Source organism: Haliotis rufescens, unplaced genomic scaffold (assembly GCF_023055435.1).
Source record: "Haliotis rufescens isolate VD_foot unplaced genomic scaffold, xgHalRufe1.0.p SCAF_6, whole genome shotgun sequence".
Taxonomy (NCBI): Eukaryota; Metazoa; Mollusca; class Gastropoda; order Lepetellida; family Haliotidae; genus Haliotis; species Haliotis rufescens.
Window position 1 is genome coordinate 58,299,388 of NW_025964334.1, and position 16,333 is coordinate 58,315,720.

General features: G+C 39.8%; 1 protein-coding gene across 1 annotated transcript in view; it reads right to left on the reverse strand.

Moving 5' to 3' along the window:
• The window catches only part of LOC124143175 (protein fuzzy homolog), a 141,972-nt gene that overhangs the window by 24,850 nt on the left and 100,789 nt on the right, over positions 1-16,333 (reverse strand). Inside the window, exon 4 of the mRNA XM_046512031.2 lies at positions 10,533-10,643. Coding sequence (XP_046367987.2) covers positions 10,533-10,643 — 111 coding nt within the window. The remainder of the gene's footprint in view (positions 1-10,532; positions 10,644-16,333) is intronic.

Consider the following 16,333-nt stretch of genomic DNA (forward strand, 5'->3'; position numbering starts at 1 on the left):
CATGATTTTCATCATCATTATCATCATCTTCATCCTTATCATAATAATCATCACATTTGTCATACTTTTTACAATCAACCAATACGATGACACACAATCAACCAAGTCACCGAGCCTGACCATCCAATCCATTTGGCCGCCTCTTACAACCATCATAAATCTACTGCCTAAACCTCTGAGAGGCATGTTTTCTCCTACAAGTATAGATTGCTGGGGATCTAATCCCCAAATCCCCACGGGGTCCATGCATGTATTTAGGGCATCTGAGGATTGGGGAGCTACAGTGAAAGGCCTGGCTGTGTGTGTGTCAAAACGAACCCTGATGACGTTTGTTTCTCGTTCTGAGAACCACTGGTATTGCTGATGGGATTTACACAGGCAGTTGGATATGCTTGGAATATTTGTATAACTAAAACCTCTCTCACTCAGTCAGTATAACCATAATCGTCATGATCATCGTCTTGATCATCACTATCACTGAGAGCTGATATGCTGCTACCCTAAAGACAAACCAACATAATGCCCCGGGTAACACCTGAATCTCTCAAGTGAGAAGACCTACTTGATTAACTTTGATATTTCTTCAGTGGGCAACAATCAATAACCTAGAATGGCATGCAACTGTATCATTTCCAGTTTAATGTTTGCATGGACTGGCAGCCTTTAATTTCCCCCCACAATTGGTTGTCAGCCTACTACTTTGCCAGCTATAACTCAAGGCAACACACAATTAAAGACACCATACCCCTTTAGTGAATGGTGCCTCCATGTACATCAAAACCACTGAAAAGCCATTTTTCAATGGTGATAATGCAATTCCCTTCTACAGGGCCCTAAGTAACTGGACTGTTAGTCAAGGTCAATACTTCCCCAATCCCGTCCTACGTCCCTGGTTGAAAGTGGGTTACTATATATAGAGCTGACGGCCACTGAAAGGTGAAACTCCTTAAATTATTGATTTCTGTCCATGATGTAAATAATTTCAAGAATCTGTGTGATCGTATGTGTCAAGCCGCATCGTGCATGTTTCTGATACTCTGTCAACATAAATCAGATCTGGTTTGCAAAAAGCATGTTTACCTTTAACTGTATGGACAAACAAAGCTTGTGGTACTCATCAGATTTAGTGAGGATACATCAATGTGGGATGTCAGTAGGGCGAGTGATTACATGCACATCTTGTAGTTGCAGTGGTAGTAGAAGGCAATTATTATTATAACTATTATTATTATTATCGCTATTATTAATACAGATGCAACAGCTAATAACAACAAATGCATTAGTTGCAGAAATAACTACTCAACTCAAGATGTAAAGAAAAAGTAAAAGTAATAAATGCAGAGGATGAAGCAGTAGTTGCAGTAGGGGAAGCAGTAGTTGCAGCAGAGGAAGCAGTAGTTGCAGCAGAGGAAGCAGTATTTGCAGTAAAGGAAGCAGCAGTTGCAGTAGAGGAAGCAGTAGTTGCAGCAGATGAAACAGTAGTTGCAGTAGAGGAAGCAGTAGTTGCAGCAGAGGAAGCAGTAGTCGCAGTAGAGGAAGCCGTAGAGGAAGCAGTAGTTGCAGCAGAGGAAGAGGTAGTTGCAGTAAAGGAAGCAGTAGTTGCAGTAGAGGAAGCAGTAGTTGCAGTAAAAAAAGCAGTAGTAGCAGCACAGGAAGATGCAGTTGCAGTAGAGGAAGCAGTAGTTGCAGCTGAGAAAGCAGTAGTTGCAGTAGAAGAAGCAGCAGAGGAGGCAGGAGTTGCAGTAGAAGAAGCAGTATATGCAGTAGAGGAAGTTGAGTAGTAGTAGTAGTTGCAGCTGATGAAGTAACATATGCAGTATATGAAGAGTGTGTGTGTGCATGCCTGTGTGAGAGAGTGTGTGTTTATATATGTGCATGTGCCTGCATGCCTGTGTGAGAGAGTGTGTGTGTATGTATGTGCATGTGCCTGCATGCCTGTATATATATGTGCATGTGCCTGCATGCCTGTGTGAGAGTGTGTGTATATGTATGTGCATGTGTGTGCATGCCTGTGTGAGAGAGTGTGTGTATATGTATGTGCATGCATGCCTGTGTGAGAGAGTGTGTGTATATGTATGTGCATGCATGCCTGTGAGAGTGTGTATATATATGTGCATGTGCCTGCATGCCTGTGTGAGAGTGTGTGTATATGTGTGTGCATGTGCATGCATGCCTGTGTGAGTGTATGTATATATGTGCATGTGCCTGCATACCTGTGTGAGAGTGTGTGTATATGTATGTGTGTGCATGCCTGTGTGAGAGAGTGTGTGTATATGTATGTGCATGTGTGTGCATGCCTGTGTGAGAGTGTGTGTATATGTATGTGCATGTGTGTGCATGCCTGTGTGAGAGAGTGTGTGTATATGTATGTGTTTGTGTGTGCATGCCTGTGTGAGAGAGTGTGGGTATATGTATGTGCATGTGTGTGCATGCCTGTGTGAGAGAGTGTGTATATGTATGTGCATGTGTGTGCATGCCTGTGTGAGAGAGTGTGGGTAAATGTATGTGCATGTGTGTGCATGCCTATGTGAGAGTGTGTGTGTATATGTATGTGCATGTGTGTGCATGCCTGTGAGAGAGTGTGTGTATATGTATGTGCATGTGTGTGCATGCCTGTGTGAGAGAGTGTGTGTATATGTATGTGCATGTGTGTGCATGCCTGTGTGAGAGTGTGTGTATATGTATGTGCATGTGTGTGCATGCCTGTGTGAGAGAGTGTGTGTATATGTATGTGTATGTGTGTGCATGCCTGTGTGAGAGAGTGTAGGTATATGTATGTGCATGTGTGTGCATGCCTGTGTGAGAGAGTGTGTATATGTATGTGCATGTGTGTGCATGCCTGTGTGAGAGAGTGTGGGTAAATGTATGTGCATGTGTGTGCATGCCTATGTGAGAGTGTGTGTGTATATGTATGTGCATGTGTGTGCATGCCTGTGAGAGAGTGTGTGTATATGTATGTGCATGTGTGTGCATGCCTGTGTGAGAGAGTGTGTGTATATGTATGTGCATGTGTGTGCATGCCTGTGTGAGAGATTGTGTATATGTATGTGCATGTGTGTGCATGCCTGTGTGAGAAAGTGTGTATATGTATGTGCATGTGTGTGCATGCCTGTGTGAGAGTGTGTGTATATGTATGTGCATGTGTGTGCATGCCTGTGTGAGAGAGTGTGTGTATATGTATGTGCATGTGTGTGCATGCCTGTGTGAGAGAGTGTGGGTAAATGTATGTGCATGTGTGTGCATGCCTATGTGAGAGTGTGTGTGTATATGTATGTGCATGTGTGTGCATGCCTGTGTGAGAGTATGTGTATATGAATGTGTGTGCATGCCTGTGTGAGAGAGTGTGTGTATATGTATGTGCATGTGTGTGCATGCCTGTGTGAGAGAGTATGTATATGTATGTGCATGTGTGTGCATGCCTGTGTGAGAGAGTGTGGGTAAATGTATGTGCATGTGTGTGCATGCCTATGTGAGAGTGTGTGTGTATATGTATGTGCATGCCTGTGTGAGAGTATGTGTATATGAATGTGCATGTGTGTGCATGCCTGTGTGAGAGAGTGTGTGTATATGTATGTGCATGTGTGTGCATGCCTGTGTGAGAGAGTGTGTGTATATGTATGTGCATGTGTGTGCATGCCTGTGTGAGAGAGTGTATGTATATATGTGCATGTGCCTGCAAGCCTGTGTGAGAGTGTGTGTGTATATGTATGTGCATGTGTGTGCATGCCTGTGTGAGAGAGTGTGTGTATATGTATGTGCATGTGTGTGCATGCCTGTGTGAGAGAGAGTGTGTATATGTATGTGCATGTGTGTGCATGCCTGTGTGAGAAAGTGCATGTGTGTGCGTGCCTGTGTGAGAGAGTGTGTGTATATGTATGTGCATGTGCCTGCATGCCTGTGAGAGAGAGTGTGTGTATGTGTATGTGCGTGCCTGTATAGTAGTAGTAGTGGTAGCAGCAGCAGTAGTAGTAGTAGTAGTAGTGGTAGTATTAGTCGTAGTAGCTGTAGTAGTAGTGGTAGTAGTAATGGTAGTAGTGGTAGCAGTAGTAGTAGTGGTAGTAGCTGTAGTAGTACTGGCAGTAGTAGTAGTAGCTGTAGTAGTAGTAGTAGTAGTAGTAGTAGTAGAAATATTAATAGCAGTAGTTGCTGTAACAGAAATAGTAATTGACATCTGGTTCAGAGCACCAGAATAGAACGCGAAGAAGAAACTCCATTTATAACAATAATATTGAAGTTCTCGATAGCGTGTATCTTTGATAAGCTGTGTAGGAGTTCACAAGAAGCTAACCCTCAGAGAAAAACGCTGTGCAGCAAGTTGACACAGAGAAGAAGTGTATAATTGGAGTTTGAAACTAAGCGGATTCAATAGGTTATCGAGCTGTAATGGCATCTAATGAGAACTGCTATGCTCATGTTGACAACGCTATATACATGATCTACAGCCAGGGGCAACAGCGATCAGTTCACACGGCTTTTGTAGCTGCGATTAGACGTGATATATTTCAGGTTTTTTCTACATTTGATTTCACTGCGGAGTCATATATTTTACAACTGCAGCAATTGGGTACGAGGAGAGGTCGTGTTGAAATGTGGCGAGGTAAATTGTCCAATACAATGACTGGTCATGACAACCCCAAATTAATTCCATCATCTTATTCGAGTTGTGATTTCAGTAAAGAAATAAGACAATCTCGTGTATGCCTTTCTTCGTTTATTGGAGGCACTATCAAACGGGCGCAAATAACGGCAGCTTGGGGTTGTGTCATTATTCCTGCCTCTGAAGCACTGGTTGATGCATATATTCAAATGACTAAATTTCATATTCAACTATTACAGAATAAATCAGACATTTTTATGACAAGCTTACTGCATTGTCAGTTTTACACATAAACTTGTTTCTGCGAGTGAAAATTGTTTGACATCTGAATCAGCTTCAACATTAGAAATATGGAAATATTGTGGTTTTTTTGGTAACTCATAAATGGTATCTGGGAAACTGCAACTATTTCTTGTCCAGCATAATAACCACCTGGAACTGGAGGAAGCCTTGAGGACATGGGGAACACAACAACCACCTTGAACTGGAGGAAGCCTTGAGGACACTGGGACACAATAACCACCTTGAACTGGAGGAAGCCTTGAGGACATGGGGAACACAACAACCACCTTGAACTGGAGGAAGCCTTGAGGACATGGGGAACACAACAACCACCTTGAACTGGAGGAAGCCTTGAGGACATGGGGAACACAATAACCACCTTGAACTGGAGGAAGCCTTGAGGACACGGGGAACACAATAACCACCATGAACTACAGGAAGCCTTGAGGACACGGGGAACACAATAACCACCTTGAACTGGAGGAAGCCTTGAGGACACTGGGACACAATAACCACCTTGAACTGGAGGAAGCCTTGAGGACACGGGGAACACAATAACTACCTTGAACTGGAGGAAGCCTTGAGGACATGGGGAACACAATAACCACCTTGAACTGGAGGAAGCCTTGAGGACACAGGGAACACAATAACCATCTTGAACTGGAGGAAGCCTTGAGGACATGGGGAACACAATAACCACCTTGAACTGGAGGAAGCCTTGAGGACATGGGGAACACAATAACCACCTTGAACTACAGGAAGCCTTGAGGACATGGGGAACACAATAACCATCTTGAACTGGAGGAAGCCTTGAGGCCATGGGAACACAATAACCACCTTGAACTGGAGGAAGCCTTGAGGACACAGGGAACACAATAACCACCTTGAACTGGAGGAAGCCTTGAGGACATTGGGACACAATAACCACCTTGAACTGGAGGAAGCCTTGAGGACATGGGGAACACAATAACTACCTTGAACTGGAGGAAGCCTTGAGGCCATGGGAACACAATAACCACCTTGAACTGGAGGAAGCCTTGAGGACACAGGGAACACAATAACCACCTTGAACTGGAGGAAGCCTTGAGGACATTGGGACACAATAACCATCTTGAACTGGAGGAAGCCTTGAGGACATGGGGAACACAATAACTACCTTGAACTGGAGGAAGCCTTGAGGACATGGGGAACACAATAACCACCTTGAACTGGAGGAAGCCTTGAGGACACAGGGAACACAATAACCACCTTGAACTGGAGGAAGCCTTGAGGACACAGGGAACACAATAACCATCTTGAACTGGAGGAAGCCTTGAGGACATGGGGAACACAATAACCACCTTGAACTGGAGGAAGCCTTGAGGACATGGGGAACACAATAACCACCTTGAACTACAGGAAGCCTTGAGGACATGGGGAACACAATAACCATCTTCAACTGGAGGAAGCCTTGAGGACATGGGGAACACAATAACCATCTTGAACTGGAGGAAGCCTTGAGGCCATGGGAACACAATAACCACCTTGAACTGGAGGAAGCCTTGAGGACACAGGGAACACAATAACCACCTTGAACTGGAGGAAGCCTTGAGGACACAGGGAACACAATAACCATCTTGAACTGGAGGAAGCCTTGAGGACATGGGGAACACAATAACCACCTTGAACTGGAGGAAGCCTTGAGGACATGGGGAACACAATAACCACCTTGAACTACAGGAAGCCTTGAGGACATGGGGAACACAATAACCATCTTGAACTGGAGGAAGCCTTGAGGACATGGGGAACACAATAACCATCTTGAACTGGAGGAAGCCTTGAGGCCATGGGAACACAATAACCACCTTGAACTGGAGGAAGCCTTGAGGACACAGGGAACACAATAACCACCTTGAACTGGAGGAAGCCTTGAGGACATTGGAACACAATAACCATCTTAAACTGGAGGAAGCCTTGAGGACATGGGGAACACAATAACCATCTTGAACTGGAGGAAGCCTTGAGGACATGGGAACACAATAACCACCTTGAACTGGAGGAAGCCTTGAGGACACAGGGAACACAATAACCACCTTGAACTGGAGGAAGCCTTGAGGACATGGGGAACACAATAACCATCTTGAACAGGAGGAAGCCTTGAGGACATGGGGAACACAATAACCACCATGAACTGGAGGAAGCCTTGAGGACATGGGGAACACAATAACCACCATGAACTGGAGGAAGCCTTCAGGACACAGGGAACACAATAACCATCTTGAACTGGAGGAAGCCTTGAGGACACAGGGAACACCACAACCAACATGAACTAGAGGAAGCCTTGAGGACATGGGGAACACAACAACCACCTTGAACTGGAGGAAGCCTTGAGGACACAGGGAACACAATTACCACCATGAACTACAGGAAGCCTTGAGGACATGGGGACATAATAACCACCTTGAACTGGAGGAAGCCTTGAGGACATGGGGAACACAACAACCACCTTGAACTGGAGGAAGCCTTGAGGACATGGGGAACACAACAACCACCTTGAACTGGAGGAAGCCTTGAGGCCATGGGAACACAACAACCACCTTGAACTACAGGAAGCCTTGAGGACATGGGGAACACAACAACCACCTTGAACTGGAGGAAGCCTTGAGGACATGGGGAACACAATAACCACCTTGAACTACAGGAAGCCTTGAGGACATGGGGAACACAACAACCACCTTGAACTGGAGGAAGCCTTGAGGACACAGGGAACACAATAACCACCTTGAACTGGAGGAAGCCTTGAGGACACAGGGTACACAATAACCACCTTGAACTACAGGAAGCCTTGAGGACACAGGGAACACAACAACCACCTTGAACTGGAGGAAGCCTTGAGGACACAGGGTACACAACAACCACCTTGAACTGGAGGAAGCCTTGAGGACACAGGGTACACAATAACCACCACGTCCACTGAGGTGAAGGTCCATGTGCTAACAGCAACTAAGTTTGTTTTCCTAACTGACACTTGTATTCTCAGACAAACTTCCCCAAACCATGAGAAGAAAGGGGACTAGAAATATAGACCTGCATTGATGGTAACATGATATTTTGACATGATAAATATGGATTTCCATGGGAATATTTTGACTTGGTACAACTGCTAATAATTACTGAACCGGCCCAGCTACGATACAGTACCATGTAAAAAGCGAGTGTCCAAGCTTTTCCCAAATATATAAGACGGATACACACATTCATTCACATCCACACATGCTCCCTCGAACACATAGTTACAGGGCTGCAGATGATGTTCTGAGCCATTGAGTATCTAATCACATGAACTCATCATTCACTTGGGGTATTGATAGTTTCCTTTGGGTATTCAGTATACTTGAACACCCTTGGATCCAGTCTACTGGGTATTTTACATCACTGAGTGAACCTTTTTAAAACATAATTCAGCTTACAATGCTGGTTTAGATGACTCTCAATTTGCATCCGTCCCTGTGATGCTCCAACATGGCACATAACCTCACCAGCAATACATATCTAAGTTACAAGAAGTCAGATGTCGCAATTTTTGGAATTATTCACTGCAGTAGAGTTGATATAATGCCTACATTTGACCAAAAGAAGTTTAGGACCACACGATCACACATTAAGTATAGTAATATGATCCTTAACTTCTTTTGAGTAGCATATAATACATCTGCATCACCGAGTCATTTGCCTGTAAACGTGTACAGTGGGGCTGGGACATTCCTTGGAAGTCATGATATGTGTCGTGAAGCTTCCTGGTGTGACATATTACATTTCAGATAAACAAAAGCGTACATGGATTCTTTTTAAAACAAGGAAAACATCCGATGACTGTCTGTTATTCCCAATCAAATTCTGGTGTCAAATGGTGATATACTATCTGAGTGAACTACCTACATGATGAGGTTAAATATCATTCAGTGTGTCTGTCAGTCATCTAATAAGTAGGAATAAGAATAAGAATAAAAAGAATCAGAATAAGTATAAGAATAAGAATGAGTATAAGAATAAAAAGGATAAAAATAAGTATAAGAATAAAAAGGATAAGAATAAGTAAAAGAATAAGAATAAAAAGAATAAGAATAAGTATAAGAATAATAAAATGAATAGGAATAAAAAGAATAAGTATAAGAATAAAAAGGATAAGAATAAGTATAAGAATAAGAATAAAAGGATAAGAATAGGAATAAAAAGGATAAGAATAAGTAGAAGATTAAGAATAAGAATAAGTATAAGAATAAAAAAGGATAAGAATTAGTATAAGAATAAGAATAATAAGGATAAGAATAAGTATAAGAATAAGAATAAAAATAAGAATAAGTATAAGAATAAGAATAAAAAGGATAAGAATAAGATTAAGAATAAGAATAAGTATAAAAATAAAAAGGATAAGAATTAGTATAAGAATAAGAATAATAAGGATAAGAATAAGTATAAGAATAAAAAGGATAAGAATAAGTAGAAGATTAAGAATAAGAATAAGTATAAGAATAAAAAGGATAAGAATTAGTATAAGAATAAGAATAAAAAGTATAAGAATAAGAATAAAAGGGATAAGAATACATATAAGAATAAGTATAAGAATAAGAATAAAAAGAATAAGAATAAGTATAAGAATAACAAGTATAAGAATAAAAAGAATAAGAATAAGAATATAAGAATAAAAAGAATAAGAATAAGTATAAGAATAAGAATAAGAAGGATAAGAATACGTATAAGAATAAAAGGATAAGAATAAGTATAAGAATAGTATAAGAATAAGAATAAAAAGGATAAGAATAAGTATAAGAATAAGAATAAAAAGGATAAGAATAAGTATAATAATAAGGATAAAAAGAATAAGAATAAGAATAAGAATTAAAAGTATAAGAATAAAAATAAAAAGAATAATAATAACATGAATAAGAATAAAAGGAATAAGTATAAGAATAAAAAGGATAAGAATAAATATAAGAATAAAAGGATAAGAATAAGTATAAGAATAGTATAAGAATAAGAATAAAAAGGATAAGAATAAGTATAAGAATAAGAATAAAAAGAATAAGAAGAAGTATTAGAATAATAAGTATAAGAATAAAAAGGATAAGAATAAGTATAAGAATAAAAAGTATAAGAATAAAAAGAATAATAATAATAACATGAATAAGAATAAAAGGAATAAGTATAAGAGTAAAAAGGATAAGGATAAGAATAAGAATAAAAAGGATAAGAATAAGATATAAAAAGGATAAGAATAAGATATAAAAACAAGATGATTGTGAACTATTTCAACCTTGATCTGAATCAATATTGTTTTATGCTGACATTAGCAATTTCTCAGCTATATTATTGTGGCCTGTAAAAATATTAGAAATTACAGGAAAACCTAGTGGTCGAAAGTACATGAACAACAATCACACATTGCATTCACCCAGTGTCCTTCTAAAATTCAGTGAGTAGTGGAGAGTGAGTGAGGGAATTTGGTATACTCTGTTTTTAGCAACATATAAGCTATATGACAGTGGAGAACCCAGAAATGGGCTTCACACAAGGTACCATGTTAGAAATCGAACCCCGGCCTTCGGCGTGATGAGTAAACACTTAAACCACTAGGCTACCCCACCACCCTTAGAATCATAAGATAAGACTATACCTGTAATATTGAGTTCTCAGGGCCGGCGATGATATCAGGAGCATTTGTAAGGTCAGAAAAGGTCGGGAGACAGGCTTGATCGAGGAGAGCATCCACCAGATTGAAACACACCTGCAAATACAAACACAATTTCTTTCATATTGTTAAAATATTTGTGAACATTATTTTTAATGAAGGTTGTGAGGAGGAACAGCGAGACTGTGTGAATGTGACCCTGCCTGCAGTGTTCTGGGTCACTCTGCTCCAAGGAACATCCTGACCCTCTACACCGTCGGAGTAATGAGCAGGGACAGTGCCGATGCTGCTATTGACACTCAAGATGCTGTCTGATTAACTGGTTATAATGGTGATCATAATGACCCATCATGATGACTAAGATATGCTTATTATTCATTTATGGGTACAGCTGATTTCAGCTTTCTTAAGGGTCTACATGAGGTATCACATCTAATTGATACATTTTTTGTCATGGCTATTACGGAATAGCCATTGATGAAAAGTGAATGAGTGAGGGTTTTTTAAAATGCTTTGAACAGTAGTTAAGTCATATGGCGTGTCAGTTTGATGTGGGGGGAAAGCCTGAAGTTGAAATCTTGGATAGTTACACACTTGGAAAAGCCCACAAGCAGGGAATGGTGATGACACAAACAGTGGTAGAAACTAACAGCTTTAGTAGACAACTCTATATAATGATAACATAGAGCACAAGCATGAAATACTCATATCCCCTGCCAATATAACATGTCCAGTTGTGTGCAAGGAAAGAAATACTGTACGGTTTTCAAAATCTGATCCGGAAATGAGCAGTACCGCCATTTTCAGTCAAAGTCGTTGATATGGAAACTCGAAAAATAATGTTCTAGAAAATCCCAAACTATCAAAAGGCACCAGTTTACCACTAGACCTATCTATGTGCCAAGTTTGATGAAGAAATATTGTATGGCTTTCAAGATCTGCTCTGGAAAGGAGCACGACCGCCATTTTCAGTCTAATTAAAAGCCGTTGCTATGGAAACTCGAAAAATAAATTTTAAAAAAATCCCATACTATCAAAAGGCTACGAAAGTTTGGCTAAAATATCTTTCTCATGATTTTTTAGTTCTGCTCCGAAAATGAAACCAGACAGACAGCACCCATTCCTATATCCCCCTTCCACTCCATGGTGGGGGATAAAACCCTCTAAAATAGCAAATTTCTATTCGTCCTTATGATACCTTAACTAATGGGCAGTTTGGCTAGAACTACAGGACTAGTGCCAATTTCTATCGCTAAGACATAGACACACAATGAGGGTTCGAACCCCTGTTTCTGGCACACATAAGGGATGCAACTCTGCACAGCAAATGGCGGTACAACAGATGACTGGACTGGTCCATAATATCTAAAATGAAGACTGAAAATTGTTAATGATTTCAATCATGATATTATTGATCTATTGGGTATGTTTTTTCCTAAATGAGTGAGTGTGTTGGGTTTAACACCACTTTTAACAGTATTCCAGTTATATCACAGCGTGTCAGCTTAATGTGGGAGGAAAGCCCGAGGTGATGCAGGTCTCAAATGTTTACCACTTTGGTGAAACCCACGAGCATGGGTATGGTGCTGACAAACCTAGAAACATAATCAGGGTGAACCGGGATTCGAACCAACCATAAGTTTCTGGCATGCCTAAGGGATGCAACTCTGCACAGCGATTGAGGCACCTTAGATAACTGGGCCACCTGTTCCCCTTCTCCTAAAGGGATCCACATGCAGTGTTGAGGCTAAACAAATCATTTGACATTTTAAGATTTGACTTAAGATCTGTTTCTGATTCGACTGATAATCAGTTTGAAGCAAAGCTTCATCTTTGTTGTTTTACATGACAGTCAGACATATTTCAGCTATATCACTTGAGAATGAATTATCGAGTCTGGTCTGGCAAACCAGTGGTGGATAGCACGACCACCATTCCACACAGTCAGTCACAGAGGCTGACCCCAATCCAAATTACATGGAGTCATGAGAAGCATCAGTTACTTGGTCCCCAGACTCAAAAAGATTTCTGTGTAGTTTTAAGCTTAACAAACTATCAATTTTCATAATTTCAGTTTTCAAGTGATGAATTGTTTGACAGGCATTTCTTAGATGTCGCCGGAACTCAAAGTAGACAAAAGAAATTATGGATAACAACTTTATTTTCCTGTAATAGCGAACAAAGTAGACAAAAAAATGATGGACAAAATCTTATCTATAAATGTTTTGTCTACTTTCAAGTGATGATCAAGATGCAGACTGCAGTATTACAGGATGCAAGCGTGTAAATGGTAGGCAGGGACTCCTGAGGTGAAGATCGCCATACTTCTAAGTTGTCTCTCTTTACATAAACCAGATGATTACATGGACTTTATACCACTTATTCCCAATACAGTTGAACTAGACAGAGTAGACAGATGATTAGGCTGTCTACAATATTACTGGCTACTGGGTGATAGGGAGGCAGTTGTTTCCAACAGAGAGACGGGCAAAAACTGCTTATGACGGTGTATGGGGTGTTGGTGATTTCTGGACTGCAAGGGTCTAACTGCTGTGTCATGGAGTATAAGTCATAAACAAACAAGACTAACTTACTCATGTTGGTGTTGAACATCCAGAATTACACAAGGCAATTGTAGGGTAGCAATCTGTATCTGTTAATTGAGAATAGCAATCTGTATCTATTGGTGGAAAATAGCAATCTGTATCTATTGATGGAGAATATCAATCTGTATCTATTGGTGGAGAATAGCAATCTGTATCTATTGGTGGAGAATAGCAATCTGTATCTATTGGTGGAAAATAAAATCTGTATCTATTGGTGGAGAATAGCAATATGTATCTATTGGTGGAGAATAGCAATCTGTATCTGTTCATGGAGAATAGCAATCTGTATCTATTGGTGGAGAATAAAATCTGTATCTATTGATGGAGAATATCAATCTGTATCTATTGGTGGAGAATAGCAATCTGTATCTATTGGTGGAGAATAGCAATCTGTATCTATTGATGGAGAATATCAATCTGTATCGATTGGTGGAAAATAGCAATCTGTATCTATTGATGGAGAATATCAATTAGTATCTATTGATGGAGAATAGCATCTGTATCTACTGGTGGAGAATAGCAATCTGTATCTATTGATGGATAATATCAATCTGTATCTATTGGTGGAAAATAGCAATCTGTATCTATTGATGGAGAATATCAATTAGTATCTATTGATGGAGAATTGCAATTAGTATCGATTGATGGAGAATATCAATTAGTATCGATTGATGGAGAATAGCAATCTGTTTCTATTGATGGAGAATATCAATTAGTATCGATTGATGGAGAATATCAATTAGTATCGATTGATGGAGAATATCAATTAGTATCGATTGATGGAGAATAGCAATCTACTACCGTCTGGTGATCATGATGCAAGTAGTTTTGGGGTTCCTGTTTGCAATCATGACCAACACACCAGAACATAATCGTTTGTCTTAAAAATAAAGTAAACAGGACAAGAACCTTATTCATTTGAACATACTCTGCCATTTACTGCTAAACGTATCTGATTTGATGAGCTATTCTTGCCAATGGGAACATTTAAGCCTCATCAGGACTCCATCTCTTTTTCTCTTTCACTTAGGATTTTCTATGCTTTAGCATTTTGAGCAATTTATAATTTTCTTTGCCTCACATGAAGCAATAAATGGTCCAAATTATTTGACCCAATGCCCTGCATTAAGTTCAACTGCTTGATGATACTATATATATAAAACAGCTGATATAGTTCAATCAAGTCCTTCTTTCATCAAATTTAGAAAAACAAGGGCAAAAGTGAGCATGGCTCACTAATACCCCCGACCCACCTAGTGTGTCAGTAGTTTCAAATTAAATAATGAATAGGGTTAGGGTTTGAAAAATTCATAAAAAAATGGAAAAATTAATAAAAACATTTTTATTTTTTTTGACTGCACCCCTCCATATGACACAGATTATATGTACTAAGTTTGAGATGAATCCACTGAATAGTTTAAGATAAATCGCGTGGACAAAGTTTTCAGACGGATGGAAGGAACCTTGGTACATGTATAACTATATACCCCAGACGTAAAAGGTCGGGGTATAAAAACCAGTAATGTTCATTACTTTAACTACGGGGGACACGGGTGGCCCAGTCGTCTAAGGTGCCGCGATTCGCTGTGCAGAGTTGCGTCCCTTGGGCACGCCAGAAACTTATGATTGTGGGTTCGAATCCCGGTTCGCCCCGATTATGTTTCTAGGTTTGTCAGCACCATACCCGTGCTCGTGGGTTTAACCGAAGTGGTAAACGTCTGAGACCTGCATCACTTCGGGTTTTCCTCCCACATTAAGCTGACACGCCGCGATATAACTTGGAATACTGTTAAAAGGGGCGTTAAACCCAACTCACTCACTCACTCACTACTTTAATTACGACAAAAGGAGCTCTTAAAGCCATACTTGTAACATGATCCTTGATACTTAACATGTTAGTATTCTCATCTCAAGAACATAACAAAATGTGCTCTCAATATGATGGATCATGTTACATGTATGTAATATAGGCCTACGCCTGTGTGTCTATCAGCAGATAAACATACTGTGTTTTCAATGTAGTGCTATGTTACCTGTAGATTTAACTGCGCTAAATTGAATTTGGAACTGAATGCACAGTCTGAAGCCACATGGGTTGAGTTTTGAGTGGGTTGTCGATCAGAATTTACGGAATCACTGACAATGGCCTTTAAACAATATATGGCCTTTCCCGTCAAGCAGTTTGTTAAGACCGTAATACTTCACATGAACTTATGACAGGCACTGAAAGCATGTAGCACAGCAACGTCATAAGCTAACATGAGGTGGAAACGCCATAAGAAAAATAAGCAAGCCTTCCAGAGGTTTGGTTCAACACAAAGCGCCACTATTTCGACGCCACATCGCTCATTGTGACGCAAAAGGTATGACGTCACAGTTGTACATACAAATAGCAAGCTCTCTGTTGTTCACAAAACTTAAAAAAACACATTCTCTTTGTCAAATTCTATTGTATTTTCTGCACAAAATATATTGCCACAAATCCTTTGAATATTGTAGTAACCACAACTTAACATTTTGTAGCCTATAACTGTACATATAATTATTAAATTATTTCTACCGACACTGACTGAAAAAGAAGTACTATTCTCAAAATACTAGCTTCCATAGATGATGCAGCTGTAGAGTCAGCTGTTTCAATCAGAGGGGGTTTAATGTCATTTGATACCCCTGATTGACCAATCAAGCATTTTCCAATCTTTAATCTATAATTGTATAACCCTGTGTCTCAGGGTGAGGCAATGCAGTACCCATGTTGGGAATAGAACCCAGACTTGTGTCAAACAAGCAAGCACCCACACTACTGGGTAGTGCAATACTCTCCTAAAAACCTGTTTTAAACAACTGAAAGATGATAATCATAATTTCAAATGATGGCATAAGAGCTAATACAAAAATCAAGACTCAAACATCAATTAGAGACCAACCTTACTTCTACAAAATCAATAATGCAAAAAATACATATTGATATTTCCATATTAAACCATGATGAATGGGGTATTAATTTTCTCAAACATATAATACCAAGACAATATTTCATTTGAAGAAATACTTCCTTAATCACTGCCAAATATTGCTAGTTTATGATTAAAAGACCAGATGTACTTTGTGGGCAATGAAACAAATTGATAAACTGACCTCTTATTTCGATTTCTTTTTTCTCTCTTCTTCAACCCAACA